Genomic DNA, 27484 nt, shown 5'->3' with positions numbered 1-27484 from the left:
TCGATCTAGTCTCTCTAGATGTATTCTCTAACCCCATTGAGTTGTCTCTCTTCTTCTGTTCTCCCTCCTTTCCTCTCTTTTCTCCCTTTTATTGTCCTCTTGGTACAGATAATAGTATAGAGGAAAAGACGAGTGGGATGGTGTGTGTGTGTTTATAGGTCTGGTGACCTGACCCTGTGACCTATGGTGTAATCACTGATTACGTTAGCTCTGCAGTGACACCTCCTCAACTGCTGATGTCACCCCATAGAACATTATACTAGTAACCAGTCGCTCTGGGAGAGGGGGGACGATGACGACAAAGGTACAAGTGTGTGTGAGTATATTTGCGTTTGAAGGAATGGCTGGAGAGTGTGTGTTTGTGTGGGTTGTTCCACGAAATGAGTCCCATTTGGGATGTGTAACTTTAAAAAAATACAAATATTTTGTTCACCAAATATTTAACATTCTGTCATAACGAGCAAATGTTCATGACGAGCAAAACACATTTTCCATCTCAAGAGTTTCAATAAAAATAATAATATAGTAAGTGCCTATTAAGAGCCAAATAAAGTAACAGAGTTGACTGTAACAGGGTTGATGATTTCAACCCTGTTACAACCCTGTTACAGCCATAAATCCCCTTGTGACAGAGGGAATGGAAGCTTGTTATGAGCAACAGGGAGGGTCAATTGAATGCAAGCTTCACAAAAAATGTAAATTGTTCAAACATTTCTAGCTTGTCTATCTACGGGTAACAGGGTTGACCTGTTATGCTCGACCCGTTCAGTTTTCAACCACAAAACACCATCTCACCTGCTTTTGCACAGATGTTCAATGTATCTTTTGAAAGAAATATTTAAAAAGGAAGAGTTAATTTCACGTTACAGCATTGACCCTAAAATGATTATCTTCAGAAATGACTGTCAAAGCAAAACAATAACTAGGGCTTTACAATGATGGCGTAAACTTGGAGAAATGTGGGGTTAAGTGGGTTCAAATATTCAGAGAAGTCACAGAGTGCAGAGAGGGACATGTCAAAATGCTGAATTTTGGCTCTGTATCCATATAAAAAGCTGATTTATTTAATTGTTTCATATTAAAGGACACTTCATTTAATATAACAGGCTTTTAAAATCCAATATTGGTGCACAATTTCTTCTTCAAATATCAAAGGAATGCAAAAGGGGCTCATTTCGTAGAAGGACCTGTGTGTGTGTGTGTGTGTGTGTGTGTGTGTGTGTGTGTGTGTGTGTGTGTGTGTGTGTGTGTGTGTGTGTGTGTGTGTGTGTGTGTGTGTGTGTGTGTGTGTGTGTGTGGTCTGTCCTCTTCGTGATGAGAATCAGTAGGATTAGATGAGGCCTTGGTCCATTGGGTCTCTTAAGGGTTGTAAAGAGTGCAGGTCATTAACTAAAGACTCTCTCTCTCTGTCTCTCTCGCTCTCTCTGTTTCTCGCTCTCTCTGTTTCTCGCTCTCTCTGTCTCTCTCTATCTGTTTCTCTCTCTCTGTTTCTCTCTCTGTTTGTCTCTCTCTTCTATTTGTCTATTTAGTGGTTATTTATACTCTAACTGTTCATGTCCTCTGTCCTGTTAGCTCACTGGACTCTTTCTGACTGGCGCCTTCACTTATTTATACAAAAGCTTGCAATGTACGATATATCCTAATACACTCCTTTTAACCCAGTGTCAGGTTTAATCTAACTCTTTGTGTGTCTTTGTGTGTGTGTGTATTGTAAACACCCAGTCATCCCTCACTGCTACCGCCCTGTTCACTCCTACAGTCCATCCATCCTTACTACCATGTGTGAAACTTTGATTATGGAACACTTAAAGCTGTTATCACATTCTCTTATGAAACACTATATGAACTTGCAGTAACAACACCTCAGTAAGTAGGTTATGATGTGAACACGATATGGGTCACAACCATCACAGGAGTACTGTTAATGAGAGAGAGAGAGAGAGAGAGAGAGAGAGAGAGAGAGAGAGAGAGAGAGAGAGAGAGAGAGAGAGAGAGAGAGAGAGAGAGAGAGAGAGAGAGAGAGAGAGAGAGAGAGAGAGAGAGAGAGAGAGAGAATAGAGTGTTGATGTAACCCATTGATCAGAGGGGGTGAGCTGTAGTCTGATGTCTGTCTAATGGGATGTCTGTTACTTCCTCCTAATGCTCCTTCCATCTTGTATCACCACGACGACCAGTCTCTAATCCAATCAGCAGAGAGGCAGAGCTCACTCACCCACCCCAAGGTGGGCAACATTTATCTTTAGAGGGAGTGAGGGGGTGAGGTGGGGGGTTATGCAGTGGAAAAGGTTGGAGAGAAGAGAACAAGGGGAGGAGGAGTAGGGGTCAAGGGAGTGAGAGGAGGGTCCAGTTAAGGTTTGAGAAGCATGGGGGTGGAGAAGGAGGAGGTTTTGAGGAGGAGGTGTAGGGGTCAAGGGTGGGAGAGAAGGATTCAGTTAAGGGTTGTGGAGAATGGGGGAATGTTTTGAGGAGGAGATGTAGGGGTCAAGGGAGGTAGAGGAGGGTTCAGTCAAGGATTAAGGAAAAAATACAAAAACGTATGAAAGATTTGATCTTTTATCTCTCGGTGTTTCATAATTTTCCTTCAATTCGCAAAAGGATGAATGTGTCTCAATGGCGAAAGCATCCGAGCGAGCGAAAACAGCGGCCCTCTGTTTCTGTATGTGTAGGCTATTGATCTGATGCTGTCTGGTCAAAATAGTATGACATTTTTTCTGCCAGTAGCTTTGAATGCGAATGAAGCCAGCAAGGCATTTGACCTTCCTTGATAATTATACATAAAAAAAAAATATCCAATCAGCATTGAGCTGAGTAAGGTCAATTGTGAATGGTCCTGGCGCAGCAAAAAAATAGTGTCAAGGGAAGCCAGTTTGGATTTGGCTTCGCTCCAATCACATCTCATTGAGAGCAATACGTCACTGACAGAAACAACTTGAATTGTTTCATCTCTTTGTGTTGTTGTCCTCCGGTGGGTAGCTAGCTAGCTAAAATAGTCCATTTCCTAAATTACCCATGGATGGAGATGAGGATTTGGACTTGTGGTTTTACTTAATTATGACTATAACGACTATTCTGATCCAACCATAAATGCATACACATTTTGCAGACAGATGTATAAGGCTAATGTTAACTAGCTAATGTTGCCCGTGAATGGAAGTTAGGCTAGCGAGGATGGCATTGGTGTTTCTCAACAAGTACGGTGAGTCAACATGTTTTTTATACTTGCACGAACGCACACGTACACACAGACACACACACACACACACCCATACACAAAATTAGAACCATAGACAGCCAAATTAAATTTAGCTTATGCTGATTGGACTAAATTGTTTTTGCTATATTTTAGTTGTCACTGTATTAGATGAAGCATATGTGATTTGATGATGTTGAAATGTTGAAGTTGAAATGGTGCTGGAATAGCGGCGGCAGCTCCTGTTTTCTTTGCAACTTGTGGTAACTCTCCGTGGTTCTAAATCATTCAACTTGTGGTAACTCTCCGTGGTTCTAAATCATTCAACTTGTGGTAACTCTCCGTGGTTCTAAATCATTCAACTTGTGGTAACTCTCCGTGGTTCTAAATCATTCGATGTTAAGTAGTCATGAACTTGCTTGACGATGCTGTAGGTCATGTAACTGTTTGTTCCATGCAATATGCTCTGTGGACTTCACCGGACAGATGTTGCTCTCCGGTTCTGTGAGGAAACAAAGGTGTTGTTGAATTTATTCTGACACTTTGTATTCTTACTGTCTCGGCCTTAGGCCTATACAGTGCATTCGGAAAGTATTCAGACCCCTTGACTTTTTGCACATTTTGTTAGGTTACAGCCTTATTCTAAAATTGATTAAATATAAACATGTCCTAAACAATCTACACACAATACCCCATAATGACAAAGCAAAACAGGTTTTAGAACTGTTTGCAAATGTATTAAAACAGAAATACCTTATTTACATAAGTATTCAGAACCTTTGCTATGAAACTAGACATTTAGCTCAGGTGCATTTTGTTTCCATTGATCATCCTGGAGATGTTTCTACAACTTGATTGGAGTCCATCTGTGGTGAATTCAATTGATTGGATACGATTTGGAAAGGCACACACCTGTCGATATAAGGTCCCACAGTTGACAATGCATGTCAAAGCAAAAACCAAGCCATGACGTCGAAGGAATTGTCTGTAGAGAGCCAGGACAGGATTGTGTCGAGGCACAGATCTAGGGAATGGTACCAAAACATGTCTGCAGCATTGAAGGTCCCCAAGAACACAATGGCCTCCATCATTCTGAAATGGAAGAAGTTTGGTACCACCAAGACTTTTCCTAGAGCTGGCCGCCCGGCCAAACTGAGCAATCGGGGGAGAAGGTCACTCTGACAGAGCTCCAGAGTTCCTCTGTGGAGATGCGATAACCTTCCAGAAGGACAACTATCTATGCAGCACTCCACCAATCGAATCTTCATGGTAGAGTGGGCAGACGGAAGCCACTCCTCAGTAAAAGGCACATGACAGCCTGCTTGGAGTTTGCCAAAAAGCACCTAAAGACTAGTCAGGGTAGATGGAAAGATGAACGGAGCAAAGTACAGAGAGATCCTTGATGGAAACCTGCTCCAGAACACTCAGGACCTCAAACTGGGGTGAAGGTTCACCTTCCAACAGGATAAAGACCCTAAGCACACAGTTAAGACAACGCAGGAGTGGCTTTGGGATATGTCTCTGAATGTCCTTGAGTGGCCCAGCCAGAGCCCGGACTTGAACCCGATCGAACATTTCTGGAGAGACCTGAAAAGCTGTGCAGCGACTCTCCTCATCCAACCTGACAGAGCTTGAGAAGATCTGCAGAGAAGAATGGGAGAAACTCCCCAAATACAGGTGTGCCAAGTTTGTAGCATCATACCCAAGAAGACATGAGGCTGTAATCGCTGCCAAAGGTGCTTCAGAAAAGTACTGAGTAAAGGGTCTGAATACTTATCTGAATGTGATGTTATATGCAAAAAAAAAACATGTTTTGCTCTGTCATTATGTGGTAATGATAAGAGAGAATAAGGCTGTAACATAACAAGATGTGGAAAAAGTGAAGGGTTCTGACTACTTTCCGAATGCACTGTAGTTTTTTTTGCATGGGATCCCCAGTGACTTTACTCACGTTGCTCTCTTCTTTCTCCCACCCTGTTACTTTTCACAGACAGAATTGCAGGCCATTCTGGATGATTCCCTCGTGAGTGCTTAGAGGCTTCCTTTGCTTCCGTTCTCGGGGGAAAAAAGAGATGGAGGGATAGATGGATGGAGTGGGTAAATAGAGGAGGTAACGCCTATTCATCTTGAGAAGCCACTTGTCAATAAAGACAAAGTAGTGTAGAGCAGACACATTTACAGTAGGGCCCTGTTCAATCAAATAGGTGTTTCGTGATAAGTCAAACTATAAGAGGTGAAGGCTCACCCTTTTTTTTACAATCTAAAGTGCTTTGTAAATGCAACAATTATATGGGGTCTTGGCCACTGCCTGAAATACAATAGTAAGGCAAGAATGGCATATTTTTCCTTTTCTACCCTCAACATGACAGCCATGGAAATCAATACATTTCACTCAATAGAATTCCAGTCAAAAAGAACTGAGCTGGAGTACATTTTGGTATTGATTTCCAATTTCATACATTGATTCTTGTGCAATTCTTTGATTGCTCGTCACCGAGAAACAGTGTATAGGCATCAACTATTGCTAAATGGACCCCCATACCAGTTGAACAATACCATATATAATCTTCAAAGATATTGTATCCTATTCATCCCAAGTGCCTTTTAGAAGAGCTAGTTTTCTTTCTATACAGTAATATCCCATTTAGGAAATCTGTCTCAAATAGATCTACTCCAGGTCGTGGTGTGTGTGTGTGTGTGTACATTCTGTTTTCAAGAGGTCAATACCAACGGTTATTAGTTCAGACCGCCCTCAGGTGGTCGAGGCCTCTGTGTACCCCAAAGGGGGCTCTTTAGAAGGGGTGCAGCCTACCCCCAGATGTTACCCCTCTTACCTAACGAGATTTGGTGTATCCGTCACAGTCTTTGAGTGGAGTTTAGGGGCAATAAAACTGTCCTAACAGATAGTGACACTTTTTAAACACAATTACTTAAAATGGCTTGAAATGGTACATTTAAATACTATCTCTTTATGGCCTGGTGAAGGGGGCCTTGAAACACAATATTTTTAAGGCTAAGCGAGAGAGAGAGAGAGAGAGAGAGAGAGAGAGAGAGAGAGAGAGAGAGAGAGAGAGAGAGAGAGAGAGAGAGAGAGAGAGAGAGAGAGAGAGAGAGAGAGAATGAGAGAGAGACAGAAAGACGGGTGAAAATGGAGAGAGAGAAAGCAGCCAAGACAAACGCCTTTTCTGACCCATGTACTGTGTGTCCACACATGCTTTCACAGCAGAATGACTACTGTGATGAAGAGGAAGATGATGAAGAGCAGCTGGACAGTGATGACATTAGTGATGATGATGTTCTGGGATTGGCCCCTGCCCGTGTCCATTCAGACTGCCGCCTCAGCAGGACCCGATTCAGCTGCCCCAGTTACTGCCCTACTCACTTTTCAGCAAGCTGGCCTTTTCCTCTGCCCGATGGCACTCAAACTCAGCTCCATCCTCCGTCTTTTTTTATGATTACCCCACATTTCCTTTCTTCTCTATCCCTCACTCTCTGTCCTTTTCTCTCTCTCTCTCTCTGTTTCCCTCTCTCACAAACCCTCTCTCGCTTTCTTTCTTTTTTTCTTATCTATTCTCATTTCCTGACAGTTCATGTTTAATCTGGCCTCTTGATGATGATGATGGCAGCAGCAGCTGTAATAATGCTCTGGCCACTTTATTGATAATGTGTCAGAGAATATCTTAGTGTCGTTATTGAACACCTCCCGTCCGACCAGAAAACCCCAATTGCATTTACACATTTACCGAAGAGGAGGGTGGAGAGGAAGGAGGGATGAATAGAGAGAGGAGGAGAGTAGGGAGGGGGGGCATAAGCGATCAATATCTAACAGTGAATTAAGTAATAGCATATTTTGTGTCAATGCATATTACAGCGTGTTTAACAGCAGAGGACCATAACAGCCTGGCTCCATATCGCTATAGCGACCAGATCAATACAACACAGAGAGAGAGGGCCTGTCTGCCAGACAATGTCATTGGCTATCATCATAACTATATGAAATTGTGGGAGAACAATATGAAAATCATTTCGATATTTGGGTCGTTCTACCAATTTGATGCCTTTTAAGAAGTGTGACTTGGTCCCAACATTTTTTAGATTTCACCCAATTTTAACATTGTCATAAAGAGCACGTTTAACGTAATAAAAACATGTTTCCCATCTCAAGGTTATCAATAAAAAATGAAAAATTATAGTAAGTTCCTATTAAGAGCCAAATAAAGTAACAGAGTTGACTGTAACAGGGTTGATGATTTCTTGTTAAATCAGCCATAAATCACCTTGTGACAGAGGGAATGGAAGCTTGTTGTGCGCAACAGGGAGTGGCAGTTGAATGCAAGTGTCACCAAAAAGGTTTTATTGCTAAAACATTTCTAATCAGTCTATGTATGGGTAACAGGGTTGGTGTGTTATGCTTGACCCCTCAGTTCTCCACCACAAAACACCAGAAAATGGTCAAGAAGAGTAGAACCAGCTCACCTGCTTTTACACCATGACTTGACTATTAGATGTTCAATGTTTCTTTAAAAATATATATTTTACATGCAATAGTTTCACTATATTAAATCCCTTAACAGAGTTCACCTTAAAATGAAGGACACATGTAAATGAATCACTAATCACATGAAATGAATAGTAATCTTCAGAAATGACTTTGTCAAAGTAACAAAATAACTAGGGCTTTACAATGATGGTGTAAACCTGGAGACGTTGGGTTGAAGTCTTCCTAGAAGTGACAGGAATGACTGAGGGACATGTCAAAATGCTGAATTTATTCATATAAAAACAAATCTGATTTATATAATTACCCATGTGGTCTATATTAAAGCATCATTCATTTAATATGCAGGTGCACAATTTTCATGCAATGTTGGTGCACAATTTCTAATGAAAGGGACATAAAAGGCACTAATTTAACGGAACAACCCATTTACCTCTGGTCTCAGGCCTGGCATGCTCTGGTCTCAGGCCTGGCATGCTCTGGTCTCAGGCCTGGCATGCTCTGGTCTCAGGCCTGGCATGCTCTGGTCTCAGGCCTGGCATATTAGTATGCGTTTTTATTTTATTACTCTCCCAAGGCTCTGGTGTTTAGAGATAGTTTCCATCTATTTTGATTGGATTTAATAGTTCAAAGGGGGGGGGGGGCTTAATCCTAATATTACTTTATAGTTTAACGCATTTGCTTAAAGTGTTCATGCAATTATATTCCATCTAATCTCAAGCATGCTATCAATGGATTTCGCACATATAGATTGGGGAGGGGTGCGAGGCACGTGTCACGAGGCTAATTAAAAAGTCGGTGGGGTGCGAGGTGACAGCTGTGTGTGGTCGATCAGTTGCAGAGGGACTCAGAAACGAGAGAAGGAAAGGGAGGGGGATCAATAAACACGCCTGTGGGAGCCACTTTCGCTGTTTCACTGTCTCTGGTGGGCTGTCTGCACGAGGCGAGCCCCCGTTCTTAGAGCATTTTCCGGTCCTCGAGCGCGTGAGGGTGCCGGTACGAATCCCATTAGAGCATCTTGCTCACTGAAAAGTAAAAACCGGAAATTTGGGTGGAAACCATGACAACAGCAGAGAGCGGAGACTGAGAGCAGAGTCGCAGTCAACAAACTGGCAGTAGACCGGTGAACTCTGATGTGAGAGAAGGAGCTTTTTTATTTTTACAATACCATTTTTATTTCAAAGCTCTTTTTCTCTGTCAAGTATGAAACCATCGAAGAAGAGCGCGGAGCAGAATATCCTGAGAGTTCTATGCGGAGTGATGGTCATGGCCTCCAGCGGTCACGGCGCAAGAGTTGTCAGTGGTAAGTTGATGATGTGATAACTTTTACGGTCAGTTTTTCACATATTGGTCTACTTTCAATGATCGTATAAAACAAATAAGCGTTATATAATAATACCATTTGTATATTGGTTGTATTTCTGTTATCTTCAAGATAAGAATGATCAAATAATAATTCCTTAACCATTCTCATCAAACAATAATCTCAACCATAAACTACCAGTAACATGTTACCTTTTGTGACTAAGTTATAGGCCTATGGCTCATCATCATCATCATCATCACCACCACCACCACCATCATCATCATTAAAATTAGATGGACATTTGTGAATTTTGTTAGGATTGGAAAATATAAATCAATCTATACGATTAGGTTATCTGAGACAAAAAAAACATTTTCTCCACATGGAATCATGTTTTCTATTCCTTCATGTCAAAAATGTTAACTGCTTAAGTTGAGCTTTTATTGTATTGCTACAGTTACAGATGATGAGGTGTGTCACATGTGTGCATGTGCTTGAGCCTGTTAGAGTTTGTTTACCCTGGAAACTGGATTTATTGGTTTTATTGACTGTAAAGATTGAGTCTATTTACTGTTCCCTCCCTCTGTGACTAAATGTAGGAATATCTGTGATTTACATCAGACTGCTATTCTACATGTGTCAGGGCCATCGGTATCATAGGGCAGACAGCTGACTTAATATGTTTGCATTCAAATCTGTTACATACTGTAGAGAGAGAGCGAAGAGAGAGAGAGTCTTATAGTCAGATAGATGACAGATGGAGAGAGTGAGGGGAGAGTGGACACCTTTTATTTCATTAGTGGTGAGATATGCCCCTCTTTAACCTAAAATGTCCTTACTATGTGATTTAGTCTAAATAAACTGAAAAAGTGGCACAGAGGAGGGAGAAGACAAAGTGACAGAGGGAGAATCAGTGAGAGAGAGGGGTCGATGTTCCAAGATAGGGAAAGTGCAGAGGATGAAAAGGGGATGGGGGATGAAGGAGAGAAACAGAGGAAGAGGTGAAGGCAGGTAAAGGAAGAGGTGAAGGCAGGTGAAGGAAGAGGTGAAGGAGGAGGTAATATAATATAATAATATATGCCATTTAGCAGACGCTTTTATCCAAAGCGACTTACAGTCATGTGTGCATACATTCTACATATGGGTGGTCCCGGGGATCAAACCCACTACCCTGGCGTTACAAGCACCATGCTCTACCAACTGAGCTACAACTGAGCTTAGGAGGTGAAGGAGAAGGTGAAGGAAGATGTGAAGTAAGAGGTGAAGGAGGAGGTGAAGGACGAGGTGAAGGAAGAGGTGAAGGAAGAGGTGAAGGAGGAGGTGAAGGAAGAGGTGAAGGAAGAGGTGAAGGAGGAGGTGAAGGAAGAGGTGAAGGAGGAGGTGAAGGAAGAGGTGAAGGAGGAGGTGAAGGAAGAGGTGAAGGAGGAGGTGAAGGAAGGGTGTGAAGGAGGAGGTGAAGGAGGAGGTGAAGGAAGAGGTGAAGGAGGAGGTGAAGGAAGAGGTGAAGGAGGAGGTGAAGGATGAGGTGAAGAAAGAGGTGAAGGAGGAGGTGAAGGAAGAGGTGAAGGAGGAGGTGAAGGAAGAGGTGAAGGAGGAGGTGAAGGGAGGGGTGAAGGAGGAGGTGAAGGGGGAGGTGAAGGAAAAGGTGAAGTAGGAGGTGAAGGAAGAGGTGAAGGAGGAGGTGAAGGATGAGGTGAAGGAAGAGGTGAAGGAGGAGGTGAAGGAAGAGGTGAAGGAGGAGGTGAAGGAAGAGGTGAAGGAGGAGGTGAAGGGAGGGGTGAAGGAGGAGGTGAAGGAGGAGGTGAAGGAAAATGTGAAGGAGGAGGTGAAGGAAGAGGTGAAGGAGGAGGTGAATGAAGGGGTGAAGGAGGAGGTGAAGGAAGAGGTGAAGGAGGAGGTGAAGAAGGAGGTGAAGGAAGAGGAGGCTGTTAGAGGAAAAGAAAGGGAAGAACTGATGAAAATGTGGATCTGAGGAATCAGAGCAAAGGAGGCTGGATAGAGGGAACAAATGCATAAAGGAGAGAGAGCGAGAGAGGAAGAAAGAAAAAGGGAGAAAGGAAAACGATGACGCTTTGGGTTGAGAAGAAGAATTTTGAGGTATCAGAACAGGAAGATGAGGCAGGATGGATGGAGGGAATGAACGAAGAGAGGAAGAAAGAGAGCAAGGAGGTGAAAATGCTGAGTCTGTTGGTCGTCTGTGCGCCCCGGTACCATTACTGGGTTCCAAAGTGATGATAGTGCAGATCTGATCTAGACCAGGCAGCCAATCATTTAAAGTACCTCCTGGCCACACTGCTAATGTTATTATTAGGCCTCTTTAACTGCCTGTGTATTAATCACTGGTATTATTCACTGATGCACGCATGCATGCATGACACACACACACACACACACACACACACACATACACACACACACACACACACACACACACACACACACACACACACACACACACACACACACACACACACACACACACACACACACACACACACACACACACACACACACACACACACACACACACACACACACACACACACACACACACACACACACACACACACACACACACACACACACACACACATGGTTTTTATGAGTCAGTCCAGAATCTTGGAGCACAGCTTTATAATGCTGGATATTGTGTGCTGCATGTGTGAGATTATATTTGTGTGTATGTGTGTACCTGTGTGTGTGCATACTTGTGAAAGTACACGTGTCTACTCTGTGTTTGTGGGTGTGTCTACTCTGTGTTTGTGTATGAGTACAGTACAGCCTGACTGCTGCTTACTGTAAATGTAATATCAGTGTGTGAACACATCCAGTAAAAGTCTGTTTGTGAGCGGTAAACAAGGCTGTTCTAGAAGTGGGCCTCCAGCCTACAGTGTGATCAGCAGCCCTGTTACTACAGTCAGTTAGCTAGAGTCACTTCCTGATTGACAGAGGATATTGACCACACTAGGAAAGTTTGACGGTAAATTCTAAGGGACTGAGAGGATGCGAATGCGATGACCACATCCTTTTGGCAGGAAGCCAAGAGTCGTTAAGGGTGTGTGTGTGGGAGGGGGTTGAGGGATTGTGTACAACTGATAAGTTCAATGGAGATGTTTGCATTCACTGAAGACCTTCAAACCACTTCTTAAGATCAACAGAGAGTCACTGAGGTGTAGTTATCACTAATATGAACTGATTTATAGATTGATAAATCAGTTGTTTGGTGAGGTGGTTGATTGACAGGTGGGTTGGTTGATTTGTGGACTGGTTGATGGATGTACTGACCGGCGGAGGGGCTGATTGGGTGTAGATACAGTAGTATGGTGGATTTACTGATCACTGATTAGATGATGGATGGTTTGTCAGATAGATGGAGGGAGGAAAAGACAAACACAGCCACGGCCACAGGAATGAGAAGAGAGTTCAAGGAAGTAACTTGATTTTGAAACGGTGGTGGAATCATTACTTGATGGCATTGGCTGTATTACTGGCATACTGAACTGAAAATCTCACGTAAATTACTACCATATATGTTACGTAGTCTGTCCACATTAGATTACCGGCATACGGTAGATAAATTGACTCCTATTGCATACAACTGACACAGATAGATTTGACATAATTGTTCATTGATTAATTAATCATCCTTATGTAAATTGTCTACTTACAATTAGGGCTGTGACGGTGATGGAATTTAGTATGACGGTAATTGGCCAGCCAAGTGACCGCGGTCACTGAAATAATTGTTTGAATATACTTCTTTTTTGAAGACGCACATTTTCGGCTCTCCTCCAACTCCTGACTGCATGTGCTGCCATAGGAATAGAAGGAACGGAACGGGCGTCCCCATTCGAGTCAGTGATAGCATAGTGAGTGGACTGGTGGCCATTGCATTGAGCAGAGTAGGAAGTCAAAGCAGGAAGAAAAAGCAGGAAGTGTACCCATCAATATGTGCTGTGACCTTAGCTTTCTTGGGAACAGGGCCACCATTGTTCCTGTTCCCAAGAAAGCTAAGGTAACTGAGCTAAACGACTACCGCCCCGTAGCACTCACTTCCGTCATCATGAAGTGCTTTGAGAGACTAGTCAAGGACCATATCACCTCCACCCTACCTGACACCCTAGACCCACTCCAATTTGCTTACCGCCCAAATAGGTCCATAGACGATGCAATCTCAACCACACTGCACACTGCCCTAACCCATCTGGACAAGAGGAATACCTATGTGAGAATGCTGTTCATCGGCTACAGCTCGGCATTCAACACCATAGTACCCTCCAAGCTCGTCATCAAGCTCGAGACCCTGGGTCTCGACCCCGCCCTGTGCAACTGGGTACTGGACTTCCTGACGGGCCGCCCCCCAGGTGGTGAGGGTAGGCAACAACATCTCCTCCCCGCTGATCCTCAACACTGGGGCCCCACAAGGGTGCGTTCTGAGCCCTCTCCTGTACTCCCTGTTCACCCACGACTGCGTGGCCACGCACGCCTCCAACTCAATCATCAAGTTTGCGGACGACACAACAGTGGTAGGCTTGATTACCAACAACGACGAGACGGCCTACAGGGAGGAGGTGAGGGCCCTCGGAGTGTGGTGTCAGGAAAATAACCTCACACTCAACGTCAACAAAACTAAGGAGATGATTGTGGACTTCAGGAAACAGCAGAGGGAACACCCCCCCTATCCACATCGATGGAACAGTAGTGGAGAGGGTAACAAGTTTTAAGTTCCTCGGTATACACATCACAGACAAACTGAATTGGTCCACTCACACAGACAGCATCGTGAAGAAGGCGCAGCAGCGCCTCTTCAACCTCAGGAGGCTGAAGAAATTTGGCTTGTCACCAAAAGCACTCACAAACCTCTACAGATGCACAATCGAGAGCATCCTGGCGGGCTGTATCACCGCCTGGTACGGCAACGGCTCCGCCCTCAACCATAAGGCTCTCCAGAGGGTAGTGAGGTCTGCACAACGCATCACAGTGGGCAAACTACCTGCCCTCCAGGACACCTACACCAACCGATGTTACAGGAAGGCCATAAAGATCATCAAGGACATCAACCACCCGAGCCACTGCCTGTTCACCCCGCTATCATCCAGAAGGCGAGGTCAGTACAGGTGCATCAAAGCTGGGACCGAGAGATTGAAAAACAGCTTCTATCTCAAGGCCATCAGACTGTTAAACAGCCACCACTAACATTGAGTGGCTGCTGCCAACACACTGACACTGACACTGACTCAACTCCAGCCACTTTAATAATGGGAATTGATGGGAAATGATGTAAATATATCACTAGCCACTTTAAACAATGCTACCTTATATAATGTTACTTAACCTACATTATTCATCTCATATGCATACGTATATACTGTACTCTATATCATCGACTGCATCCTTATGTAATACATGTATCACTAGCCACTTTAACTATGCCACTTTGTTTACATACTCATCTCATATGTATATACTGTACTCAATACCATCTACTGTATCTTGCCTATGCTGCTCTGTACCATCACTCATTCATATATCCTTATGTACATATTCTTTATCCCCTTACACTGTGTATAAGACAGTAGTTTGGAATTGTTAGTTAGATTACTTGTTGGTTATTACTGCATTGTCGGAACTAGAAGCACAAGCATTTCGCTACACTCGCATTAACATCTGCTAACCATGTGTATGTGACAAATAAATTTAGATTTGATTTGATTTGTTGATTCAACTCAAGTTGCATTACAAAAAATACATTCCGTGGCCTGTGCCACATACGTTAACATCATCTGAATAAACATTCTAGGGCTGTTGCGGTGACAGTATTACCACCACACTGGTGGTCATGAGTCATGACAGCAGTCAAATTCCATGTGACCGTTTAGTCACAGTAATTTGGCTTCTCCAAGCTCTGATGCTGCTGAAGGTCTTTTATAGCCTATCAAACTTGCTAACTGCCTGGTACTCAGCACTCTATTATCCTTCTAATCACTCTGGCATATACCTGGCTGAAATGAAAATAAACCACGGAAAAAGCATCCTCCATTCACCATTTAAATGCCTAGATGCCATGTATTTTTCCCCGTTTTGACACAGGTGCATAATAATGGTCCATTCTAAATCAAAACTAATTTCACACATATATTATTTAATATATGTGTATATAGTATATTATATTATTTAGTATATATTAAAACAAGAATAGTCTGATGGGTGACAATATTAGCCTATCACTTGTGAATGATGCCCAGTTTGTGTGCAGTAAGGCAAAAAACAGTGCATTACCCCCCCCCGACTTTTTCAAATCATAGTCGCACACCTCAGCCCATAGGCCTATATGTTTTGTTTGTGTATTTAAAATGTTTTACCCCCTTTTTCTCCCCAATTTCGTGGCATCCAATTGTTAGTAGTTACTGTCTTGTCTCATCGCTACAACTCCCGTACGGGCTCGGGAGAGACGAAGGTCGAGAGTCATGCGTCCTCCAAAACACAACCCAACCAAGCCGCACTGCTTCTTAACACCGTGTGCATCCAATCCGGAAGCCAGCCGCACCAATGTGTCGGAGGAAACACCGTACACCTGGCGAACTGGTCAGCGTGCACTGCGCCCGGCCTGCCACAGGAGACGCTAGTGCGCAATGAGACAAGGATATCCCTACCGACCAAACCCTCCCTAACCCTTGACGACGCTAGGCCAATTTTGCGTCGCCCCATGGACCTCCCGGTCGCGGCCGGCTGCGACAGAGCCTGGGCTCCACTTTTGAGATTTGTGTTTTCCCGCTAATGGATTGCATTTTGGAACATTTGAGCTTTCCTGTATGCGCATTGCTGCACTTATAATGTGAAGAAATAGCCTCATAGTTTATGAACATTTTAAGCTAATAGTTCTGATTCGTTGCCTCAGCCTCATTGCTTTTAAAATGTTTTTTTTTGATGCTAGTGATTGTATAAATTTGGGATCTATCCCATCCCTCAACTGTCCCAGACTATGCTTGGAATATTTACAGTGCCTTGCGAAAGTATTCAGCCCCCTTGAACTTTGCGACCTTTTGCCACATTTCAGGCTTCAAACATAATTTAATTTTGCACGCCCAATTTTTCAGTTTTTGATTTGTTAAAAAAGTTTGAAATATCCAATAAATGTCGTTCCACTTCATGATTGTGTCCCACTTGTTGTTGAATCTTCACAAATAAATACAGTTTTATATCTTTATGTTTGAAGCCTGAAATGTGGCAAAAGGTCGCAAAGTTCAAGGGGGGCGAATACTTTCGCAAGGCACTGTATTTCTCGCACAGAATAGAATAGGTCAACTCTTTGTACTACGGTGGATAGTAGATTGACATAGGCTAGTGCTTTTGCTGTCTGTTAGGCCTACTCATCTTGTTGGCTGACAAAGGAAATGTGGACAATATCTTCAATATGCGCCTCGGAATTGGCCAAAAACGCACACATGTGCGTCTTCACTTGTAGCCCGTGAGAAGGACCCTATCATGTGATGGGCATTGGCTAATAAGAATTTAGATATGTCAGACAGCCATGTGAGTGAGAGCTGCTTCAGAGCACACAGCCGGGAGAAGGGAATTATAATTATTAGATTTGGCCCAAGGGCACAATGGCCACTGGCCGCAAAAGGCATATATATTTTTAGGGGGCATTATGGCCAAGCAAAGGGGATGCCGCCGGGAAATTCAAGGCATTATCAAGTGTTTGTCTAAATGTGAATGATAGACTGTTGAAGGGTGTACAGGCTGCACAAAAAAAACAAAGCAAAGCTCATGCCTTTCATGCAACCTTTTTCCATATAATAAATGGATTTATTATACTTTTAAAAAATGTAGATGTTCCAAAGGTCTGCATCAGTGGCTTGTAGGCTTGTAGGCATGGAAGTAAGGAGATGCCAAAGGTATTTATGTCAATTACCTTGAGACCGGCAGTTATTTGCTTGACAATCACCGGATAACAAAGTTCCATGACCGCCACAGCCCTATAACATTCCCATGAACATTTTTGCATCACAATACCAGGCAGCAATTTTGAGTGTACCCATGATTTTACCAGTCAATTAGCCAGAGGTTCCAAGACCCTTCTACTCATTCTATTTCTATGTGTGCTGCTGATGCGGGGGGGCATTCTGATCTTCATCCATAACCGTCGGTTACATGGTTAGAAGGTAATTGTGTGAGCCCTACATGCAATCAGTGGATAGATTTTGCCTCCAGGTCAGACGGTGTGTCAGGGAGGGGAGGAGCATCCATGCTATAAGATCGCCTACTTCCGGGAAATGACCAGCCGGATTGCATTCAGCGAGGCCAGAAAGGCATGTGAGATGGACGGAGGGTCATTGCTGAGTGTAGAGAGCGCTGCGGAGCAGAGACACATAGAACACCTGCTACAGGTCAGTGTGTGTGTGTGTGTGTGTGTGTGTGTGTGTGTGTGTGTGTGTGTGTGTGTGTGTGTGTGTGTGTGTGTGTGTGTGTGTGTGTGTGTGTGTGTGTGTGTGTGTGCGTGTGCGTGTGCGTGTGTGTGTGCGTGTGTGTGTGTGTGTGTGTGCGTTTGCGTTTGCACTAGTGTGTGTGACAGTACAAACAACAACACCAAAAACATCTCCTCAAAGTGCTCCAATCATGAACTTGTTAATAAATTTCTTATTTACTTATAATATAGTTACAATATATATATTATTTCTTACAGGAGCTTCGGACCTCCTCAACAGGAGTAGGGACAGAAACGGGGGAAGGAGCAGGTACCGGTAATGGAGGAATAGCAGACGGTGATTTCTGGATTGGGTTGATGAGGACAGAAGGAGAACACACACAGGAAAACGGCGGCTTCGCCTCCTGTCCTGACCTCTACCTCTGGACCGATGGGAGTGTGTCCCAATTCAGGTGTGTATGTTTCACACAGCAACTGTTACTTTGGTGAGGCTTTTGTGTATGTCTGTGTTTTAATTTGAATATGTGTATTATTGTGTGTGATTGTGTGTGTTAGGAACTGGTATTTTGACGAGCCGTCGTGCGGAGGGGAGGCGTGTGTAGTGATGTACCACCAGCCTACAGCGCTCCACGGGCTGGGCGGGGCCTACATGTACCAGTGGAATGATGACAGGTGCAACATGAAGCACAACTTCATCTGCAAGTACGAACCAGGTACGCAGCATCACACAGGTACACAACATCACACAGGTACGCAGCATCACACAGGTACTGTGTGTTTTGTGGAGTGTTCTATACGTTTCCCTTTTAAAAGGTTGTTATATATATTTTTTTGAATTATTATTATTATGTATTTATTTATTTCTACCAATTTTGTGATATCCAATTGTGATCCAATTGTGCTTTAGCCTGGTAAAACATTACACTAACAGAAATGCATATCAGTTTTGTTTAATACATTTTTTTCTGATTCTGATGTTGATCCAGAGAGCCGTCTGGGGAAGGAGCAGGGGGACAGGCCTGGAGCTCGTGACCCAGGTGAGGAGGCACACACTGGGGCATAGCCTGGCCACATCAGCCCCACTCCTGGAGGTCAGCATGGTTGACTGCATAAGGGTATCAGTTAGTATATCTCTTTTTGATTTAGTATCTTTGTGTGTCCGTCCCAGATGTGGCGGTGGTGCAGGCAGATGAGGTCAAACAATCCGGACCAAGTGAGGACGACGCCCCACACGTAGTCATAGCTGGATCCTCAGGTGAGAGGTGGAGGTGAGACAGGGAGTTGAGACAATTAAATGGTATGGCAGGACACCAGAAAGTGATACGTGGTGTAGCGATGATATGGAATGTAAGACAGTGTTTAGAGTGTAATTACTGAAATAGCCTCTCTGGAGCTCCATCTCTGCTCTTTCCTCCTTCTGCAGGTATGCTGCTGGTTTATGTAATCATCCCCACCATCCCTCTGCTGCTGCTCATCCTGGTGGCTTCTGGGACTTGCTGTTTCCAGATGTTTAGTAAGAGGTGAGACACGACATACCACTGCAACAACAAAAACTACAACTCCCTATGGTACAACACAACTAAACACACTAAGTCCCCGGAGTCCCCAGTATTGCCTTACTGATAACAACTTCACTAAAATATCAATCTATGATCCTCATACAAACCAATCGTATAATATTCTCTTATACTGTATACTCCTCTTTCTCTCATTTTCAATCACACTTACACTCCCATCAACTCTCTTTTTTAAATTCCTTGAATTGGCATACTCAAAATTAATCAGAGAAACAGCTCAATCTCTGAACCGTACCCACCCCCCCCCCCCCTGTTCATCCACTAATGGATGGGTCCAGTCCCCCCGTCCCTGTGCTGTGATGGATGGGTCTGGGCTGTAATTGTTTGGTAAGAACAGTGCTTACTCAGTCATAATCACTGGCATAACACAAGGACGCCTTGTTAGCAAAGAGTAATTTAGCATAACAGCCCTGGCCACTGGCTCAGCCCTCTGTCATTAATTATTATTGTGATTGTGTGTCGGCGATGTCTGTGTGTGTGTGTGTGTGTGTTACCCTACTCTGGCAACAGATAGGGTAACAAAGTCTATGATTTCTGGGTCGATAGCTGGGCCAGTCGATGGTGTTCCTACAATAACCAAAGTGCAACTCCAGCACATTGTATAATGCCAACCAACCTCCCTACTCCGCTACTGTGACTTTACATCTCCTATATAGACACTCCCAGCTCTCCTCTGCCTTGATTGGGCAGCAACTTCGTTTTTTATTATTTGTCCAGTTTAGTATCGCTGTCCGTCTGATTTGATGTGTATTTAAAAGTGGTGTAAAGTACTTGAAGTAAAAGTACTTGAAAGAACTACTTCAGTCATTTTTGGGGGTATCTGTACTTTACTATTTATATTTGTCATGTATTGTCATGTATTGTCATGTCTTGTCCCTGTGCTTTCTCTTCTCTTCGTTTCCCCCTGCTGGTCTTATTAGGTTTCTTTCTCTCTCTCTATCCCTCTCTCTCTCTATCGTTCCGTTCCTGCTCCCAGCTGTTCCTCATTCTCCTAACGACCTCGTTTACTCTCTCACACCTGTCCCCTATTTTGCCCTCTGATTAGGTCTCTATTTCTCTCTCGGTTTCTGCCTCTGTCCTTGTCGGATTCTTGTTTGCTGTGTCCTTGTTCCGTCCTGTCGTGTTTTGCCTTTTCATCAGATGCTGCATGTGAGCAGGTGTCTCTGTCCGCTACGGCCCGCGCCTACCCGAAGGGACCTGCAGTCTGTTGCCGCTTATCCTGCAATTCTCCTCAACAACTAAAGAGGATTTATGTTTTCCCTGTTTGGACATTTCCTGTAAAGGATTGAGGATTATGTTTTCTCTGTTTGGACTTTAATAAACTCAGTTTCTGTTAAGTCGCTTTTGGGTCCTCACTCACCTGCATAACAATATTTTTGCCAACTTTATTTTTTACTTCACTACATCCAAATGTTTTATTTTTTTTACACCCAAAAGTACTTGTTAGATTTTGAATGCTTAGAAGGACAGGACAATTGTCTAATTCGCACACTTATCAAGAGAACTTCCTTGGTCATCCCTACTGCCACTGATCTGGCGGACTCATTAAACACAAACGCTCATTAAACACAATTCTTCGGCAGAGGGTGACTAGGGAGAGTGATTGATGAAGGATCGTAGCGGCGCAGTCTCACTGATGGGAAAGGAAACTCTCAGAGGAAATATAGTGGTCAAAATGGCAATTCTTTGAAAATGGCTCATTTTACGGGGCATGTATACAGCTGATATTAAACTTTGCTACGGGGACACGTGATGCCGCGGAGCTGAGCAGACGTTGACAAACCGAGCTCTTCATAGTTATTCTATTTTTACCTAAATAACAACGTTGAAACAATATTCTAACATTGGCTGATAAATTGTCAAGTACTTACCTTCCCAAAGAGCCATGGACCTCCGACCGAGAGGCAAGAAGGACGACCAAAACGTTGTTGATTCCCAAGATAACGATAACGCTACAGCTAGCAAGATTAGCATTATCCCTCATAACTCAGATGACAGTTCCAGACTGTTGCTCTCAGCAGCCTCTTGCGAGCCTGCCGACATGCTGGCTACTCTCCTCCGGGAAATTCAGGATGGTAACGGAGGTCTTTCTCTGAAAATCGATAAGAAATCAGCTGAACTCCATTCTTCCATTGACGACCTGAAATCCTCCATGAATGATCTCCTTTTGAGAACGACTGAGGCAGAGCTGCGTATTAGCACAGTTGAAGATACCATCGCTAGACATGACCAGGTCTTGACACAACTGCAAAAGGACAATGCCTACCTCAAAAACAACGTAGATCAGATGGAGAACCAGAGTAGACGTAGTAATATCCGTGTGGTGGGATTGAAAGAGGACAGCGAGGGCCGTGACCCGGTCCGTTTCTTCACTCAATGGATCCCGGAGGTCCTAGGCATAACCAACTTCACCAAGCCGCTGGAAATCGAACGCGCCCACAGAACATCAGCGCCGAAACCCCGGCCAGATGAGCCCCCACGAGCCGTCCTGATCAGGTTCTTCCGTTTCCAAGACAGAGAGAAGATACTGCAACTCGCAAGAGCCAAAGGGGACATCGCCATCGATGGGAAGAGGGTCAGCCTTTTCCCGGATATGAGCGCGGAACTCGCCAGACGCCGCAAGCAGTTCAGACCTGCCGCCAAAGCACTGAAGGAGAAGAACATCACCGGCTACCTCATCCACCCTGCGCGGATGAAAGTTCAGTACAAAGGCCGAAGCCATCTCTTCAACACACCGGGATAAGTGCACACTTTTCTCAAAGAACTGAGCAACGTTTGAGTCTGAGCCAGGACGGTCTCTCTAGGGGATAAAATGCAGTTCGTTTGTTTTCTCTTATCCGGATTGAACTGCTGGTATCTCCCGGTCACTTTAATTGATTTGTACATTTTCAACTAACCGTATCTTCCCGGGGTGAGTTCTATTACATTTACAGGAGAGTATATTTTGGTTTAGTCCATATCTACTGGGCGAAGCAATACGTGGGTTTATGCCCACTGCTTTCCCCCTCATTTATGTTAATCTTTTGTAAAGAGACTCAAGCAGCCCTTACCATGGGCAGTAAATATTCAGCCATAAATATCTATTCACAACGTTTGTTTTCAATTTAGAGAGCTCGCAGGTTTTAGTTTACGCCAAGGTTTAGCTAGTAAGAGCAAGATGGAAAGCGAGCAGCAACGTATCTCTACAAGTGTATTCATGTTTGATTGTTGGGACTGTTGTTCTAGTCTGACAATCGGGGTGGGTGGGATTTTTAGTATTTTTTTCTTCTTCCTTTTTTCTATGTTTATTGTTTCCTCCCTAAAGAGACACACAGGTCACTTTTGTGCTCAAACCAAAGTTTAAACATTTCCTAATTATCTGCATATGATAGATTTCTATTCAGTTACATATTTGAAACCCAACCTATGCTTAATCCACTAAAATATGTCACATTCAACGTAAAAGGTCTTAACAGCCTGATTAAAAGGAAAAGAGTCTATACATACCTTAAGAAATCAAAGGCTGACATTGTGTTTTTACAAGAAACACATCTTACAGGCAGTGAAGACAAGAAATTGAAGAGGGAATGGGTAGGACAAGTTTTTGCATCCTCTTTTAACTCCAAAGCAAGAGGAACTGCAATTTTGATAAGTAGACACATCCCCTTCTGCGTCAACAACACCATCTCTGATCCCTCTGGCAGGTTTGTTTTGGTGCAGGGGCATATGTTTTCAGAGTCTTGGACCCTATTGAATATTTATGCTCCTAACTTCGATGACCATATGTTTATTCAGAATGTCTTCCTTCAGGTTGCTCAAGCACCACCAGGATGGCTACTGGTTGGAGGAGATTTTAATTTTTGCTTAGATACAGTTCTTGATAGGTCTTCTGATAAACCCCCTTCTTACCAAAGCCAGCAAGCTCACCATGTCATTCATGAAAGATCTCAATTTACTAGACGTCTGGAGACAGTTGCACCCACAGGATAGGGACTACTCTTTTTATTCACACCCACACAAGACACACACACGCATAGATAACTTTTTACTTTCGACACAACTGTTTCATAGAGTGTTAGATGTCGAGTATCTCCCCAGATTGCTTAGTGACCATTCTCCTCTGGTATTATCAATCTCCATTCCTACCAAGGTAAATGGAGCATATAGATGGAGACTACATTCTACACTTCTAAAGAAACCTGAATTTTGTGCATTCATCAAAGAGCAGATCAATATTTTTACTTTGACAAACAAACCCTCTGCTCCTGACAGCTTCATTCTTTGGGACACATTGAAGGCCTACCTGAGGGGACAGATTATTTCCTATACTAAAGGGCTGAAGATAAAACACGGTGCGGAACTGAGTGCTCTTGAATCTGAAATCTCCGATCTAGAGAAAACCTACCAAAGAGGCCCGACTAAAGATCTATACAGGCTTTTGGTAAATAAAAAACTTAAATATAATATTCTGAACACATATCAAGCTGAGAGGGCCATTGCTAAATCAAAACAGCGTTATGGCATGGCAACTGAAAGCAGAGGAAAGTAAGAGGACAATTAATGCCATAGAAACTCTCACTAAAGAGATATCTTTCGACCCTACTGAAATTAATAATACTATGAAGACCTCTACACTTCCCAATCAAGCGATGATCTATCAGAGATAGACTCCTTTCTCTCCTCTCTCAACCTCCCATGCCTGTCAGGGGAAGACAGCGAGCGCCTCCTATAGACCAATCTCTCTCCTTAACACAGATTGTAAACTGGTCACCAAGATGCTATCTAAGAGACTGGAGTCATGTCTTCCCCTGTTGGTCAACCCAGATCAGACTGGCTTCATAATTAATAGATTGTCCTCCAATAATCTCAGAAGGTTCTTTGATATAATTCACCTTGCTAACAAAAACAAAATACCTGGTGTCGCAGTCTCCCTCGACGCTGAAAAGGCCTTTGATAGGGTTGAATGGCCATACCTCTTTCGCGTCTTGGAAAAGTTTGGGTTTAGGTACCGTGTTTGTAAATTTGATAAAATCACTCTACAAATCTCCTAAAGCTAGGATTGCTACCAATGGGATTACTTCCTCCTCTTTCCCTCTTTATAGGGGGAACAGACAAGGTTGCCCAATTAGCCCCCACCTCTTTGCCCTCGCCATTGAACCGTTGGCTGAGGCTATTAGAACGTGCCCTGACATACATGGCTTTGAGGTGGGCCCCCATACCCATAAATTATCACTCTTTGCGGACAACCTTATCTTATTCCTAACAAACCCAGAACACTCCCTCTCTCACTTGCAGATCCTACTACAGTGTTATAGTTCTTTCTCTGGATATAAGGTCAATCTTGATAAAAGCGAAATCTTACCGTTGTCTGTCTTTGACCATCATACCATCAAGCACAAGTTACCTTTTAGATGGTCGCCTATGGGCTTCACATATTTGGGCATAATGGTGGATGGAAATCTGAACAACCTCTATAAACTCAATCTGGCCAGTTTGTTGCAAAAGGTGGAGGTTGACCTTTGTAAATGGATGGACTTACCTCTCACTCTACTGGGTAGAATCAATGTAATTAAAATGAATGTCCTGCCCAGGTTTCTATATCTGTTTCAATCTCTCCCTATCCCTGTTCCCGCAGCATTTTTTCCCTCTCTCGAGAAGCTGACCAGATGGTTTATCTGGCACGGCAAAACCCCTAGGGTTGGCCTGGATAAACTGACCCTTGATTACAGTCAAGGGGGCTTAAACCTCCCCAATTTTAGAATGTACTACTGGGCTGCACAGTCTAGGTTTCTGGCTCAGAGGTTTGACAATGGTCCCTCTCCCTCATGGTTGAACATTGAAAAGCTTGAGGTAAATGATGACACTGGGGCAGATTTGTTTTACAAATGGGACAGAAAATCTATAAAAACCATCACAGACAACCCTTTAATCATACATTCTGTCCTGGCATGGTGCAAACTGCATGAGCTGTTCGGACGAGGGGGATTCCTTTCCCCTAAAACCCCTTTATGGAACAATAGATTGATCCCTATGTTTTTCCAGAATAGTAACTTTAGACCATGGTCTGATAAGGGGATCACTCTTCTGGAACATTGTTACGGGAAGGGAGTTCTTATGTCTTTTGAACAGCTGAAACAGAAATACCACTTGCCTAACAGGGACTTCTTTAGCTACCTACAACTACGAAACTTTATTAGGGTGACTCTCAAGGGACAATGGAACCTACCTAAGATGTCACCTATTGAACAACTCTGACACGCAGACCAACCACTGTTCAAGACCATTTCCCGTGTTTACAATGCTCTTCTGTCAGGACTAACACTGCCTGGGCTAGATAAACCCTGACTTAGATGGGAGAGAGATCTGGGTATTGATCTTGATGAGGATCTATGGAGTGACCTGTGCAGGGATGGGGTTACATCCACATTGAACTCCAGATACAGACTGATCCAGTTTAATTTCCTCCATCAGCTCTATATCACCCCATCTAGACTGCACAGGTTCAACCCAGATATCTCCTCCCTATGTTTTAGATGTGGCTCAGATGAAGGAACATTCCTCCATTCCACTTGGCAGTGTTCAAAACTACACGGTTTCTGGCAGGGGGTATGCGATACCATATCCTCAATTCACAGGGTTAAATTCCCTTTAGACCCGGAGGTCTGTCTACTGGGTAACTTTACTAACACCAATCTTAGGCAAAGCCATACTATAAAGCTAACAGAAATATTGCTAGCGATTGCCAAGAAATGTATTGCCTTGAAATGGAAATTGGATTCCTCCCTGCCAGTTGCAATGTGGCTTTCGGAAGTTAATAGTTGTATCCCTTTGGAGAAAATCACTTACTGCTTGAGGAATAAGTTAAAGACATTTTACAGAATTTGGCAACCTTTTATTGACTATATAGAAAATCTCCCCCCACATCTTATTGATTGAATCTATATATAATCCTCACATAATGTTTCACACGTAATGTATATCATGTAGCCTACGGCAGGTGATCCAATGTCTCGTTATTTTATTTTTATTTTTAAATTTTTTAACATTTTTTAAATTATATTTTATTATTGTATGTTTGTTTATATAACTATAATTATAATTTATTTTTGTTACGTTCGTCTGTTACTGTCACTCTGTCCTATCGTTGTCTAATATCCTTTCACTTTTGTTTTGAATGTTCTTAATAGGAAAATGCAAAAAAAAAAAAAAAAAAACACAATTCTTCATTTGTAAATTAATGTCTGAGTGTTGGAGTGTGACTCTGGCTATCCGTAAATTAAAACAAGAATTGTGCTGTCTGGTTTGCTTAATATAAGGAATTTGAATTAATTTATACTTTTACTTTTGATACTTATGTATATTTTAGCAATAACATTTACATTTGATACTTAAGTATATTTAAACCAAATACTTTTAGAATTTTACTCAAGTGGTATTTTACTGGGTGACTTTCACTTTTACTTGAGTCATTTTCTTTTAAGGTATCTTTACTCTTACTCAAATATGACAATTGGGTACTTTTTCCACCACTGGTTTTTAACATATTTCCGATAGCTGGGGAACTGAGAGGGAATCTACAGACAGAGACCAGTTAATCACGCCTCTGACTCCTGCCCGCCGCCGTAAAATTATTCCTGAAACGCTCCCAAAGCCCTAACGCGGCTAGAAGGGATCAAGTCAAACGTTGAAATGTTTTGCATTTAACCTAATTCCCCTAACCTGCTACGTTAATTCTCCTAACCAGCTACGTTAATTCTTCTAACCTGCTACGTTAATTCTCCTAACCTGCTACGTTAATTCTCCTAATCTGCTACCTTAATTCTCCTAACCAGCTACGTTAATTCTCCTAACCTGCTACGTTAATTCTCCTAACCTGCTACGTTAATTCTCCTAACCTGCTACATTAAATCTCCTAACCTGCTACATTAATTCTCCTAACCTGCTACATTAATTTTCCTAACCTGCTATGTTAATTATCCTAACCTGCTTGGTTAATTATTCTAACCTGCTCCGTAAATATTTCTAACCTGCTACAAAAAGTCAAATCTGATGTTAATCTGATTTGCGCTAGGGTCATGGCCCTTCTAGCCATGACCCTAGCACGTGCGAGGTCTCTCCTTTACAACAGGCGACACACTTGAACTTACACGACAAACGCGATCTGAGGAAATCTGAGTTATGAGGAGTTATGAGTAGGCAAGGACCCAGAGTTTTATCGCTGGGTATGGCTGGCACAGAATAGTTTTTGTGAGCAACAGCTCTCGTGTTTAACACACACAATCACACCCACATACACACAGTTTTGTTTTACGATTCATCTGTGGTTCTACTTTTCTAATTTAGTTTTGTTCTACTAATTGTTCATTCTGTTTCCATTGTTTTTATTTCATAAAGCAAACCACGGACCAAAACCAGTGTTAACCACCAATCAACGCTCTGGATCTCCAAGACACCCAAGACAGACAGCATGGAAGTATGAATGGCAGGTTACATCGCAAACAAGATA

The 27484-nt window shown here is 43.1% G+C and overlaps 1 protein-coding gene across 1 annotated transcript in view; it reads left to right on the top strand.

Moving 5' to 3' along the window:
- The first annotated feature begins 8577 nt into the window (after positions 1 to 8577).
- Positions 8578 to 27484, top strand: part of LOC123991226 (chondrolectin-like) — a 19637-nt gene continuing 730 nt past the window's right edge. The window contains exons 1-8 of the mRNA XM_046292596.1: positions 8578 to 8991; positions 17209 to 17384; positions 17681 to 17874; positions 17978 to 18135; positions 18409 to 18459; positions 18591 to 18677; positions 18846 to 18942; positions 27373 to 27484. The exon at positions 27373 to 27484 is cut by the window's right edge and continues 730 nt beyond it. Coding sequence (XP_046148552.1) covers positions 8892 to 8991; positions 17209 to 17384; positions 17681 to 17874; positions 17978 to 18135; positions 18409 to 18459; positions 18591 to 18677; positions 18846 to 18942; positions 27373 to 27457 — 948 coding nt within the window. The 5' untranslated portion in view covers positions 8578 to 8891 and the 3' untranslated portion in view covers positions 27458 to 27484. The remainder of the gene's footprint in view (positions 8992 to 17208; positions 17385 to 17680; positions 17875 to 17977; positions 18136 to 18408; positions 18460 to 18590; positions 18678 to 18845; positions 18943 to 27372) is intronic.

This window comes from Oncorhynchus gorbuscha, linkage group LG12, assembly GCF_021184085.1.
Source record: "Oncorhynchus gorbuscha isolate QuinsamMale2020 ecotype Even-year linkage group LG12, OgorEven_v1.0, whole genome shotgun sequence".
NCBI classification, from domain to species: Eukaryota; Metazoa; Chordata; class Actinopteri; order Salmoniformes; family Salmonidae; genus Oncorhynchus; species Oncorhynchus gorbuscha.
The sequence above is the reverse complement of the archived record's forward strand: the minus strand, read 5'-3'. Positions and strand labels throughout refer to the sequence as shown.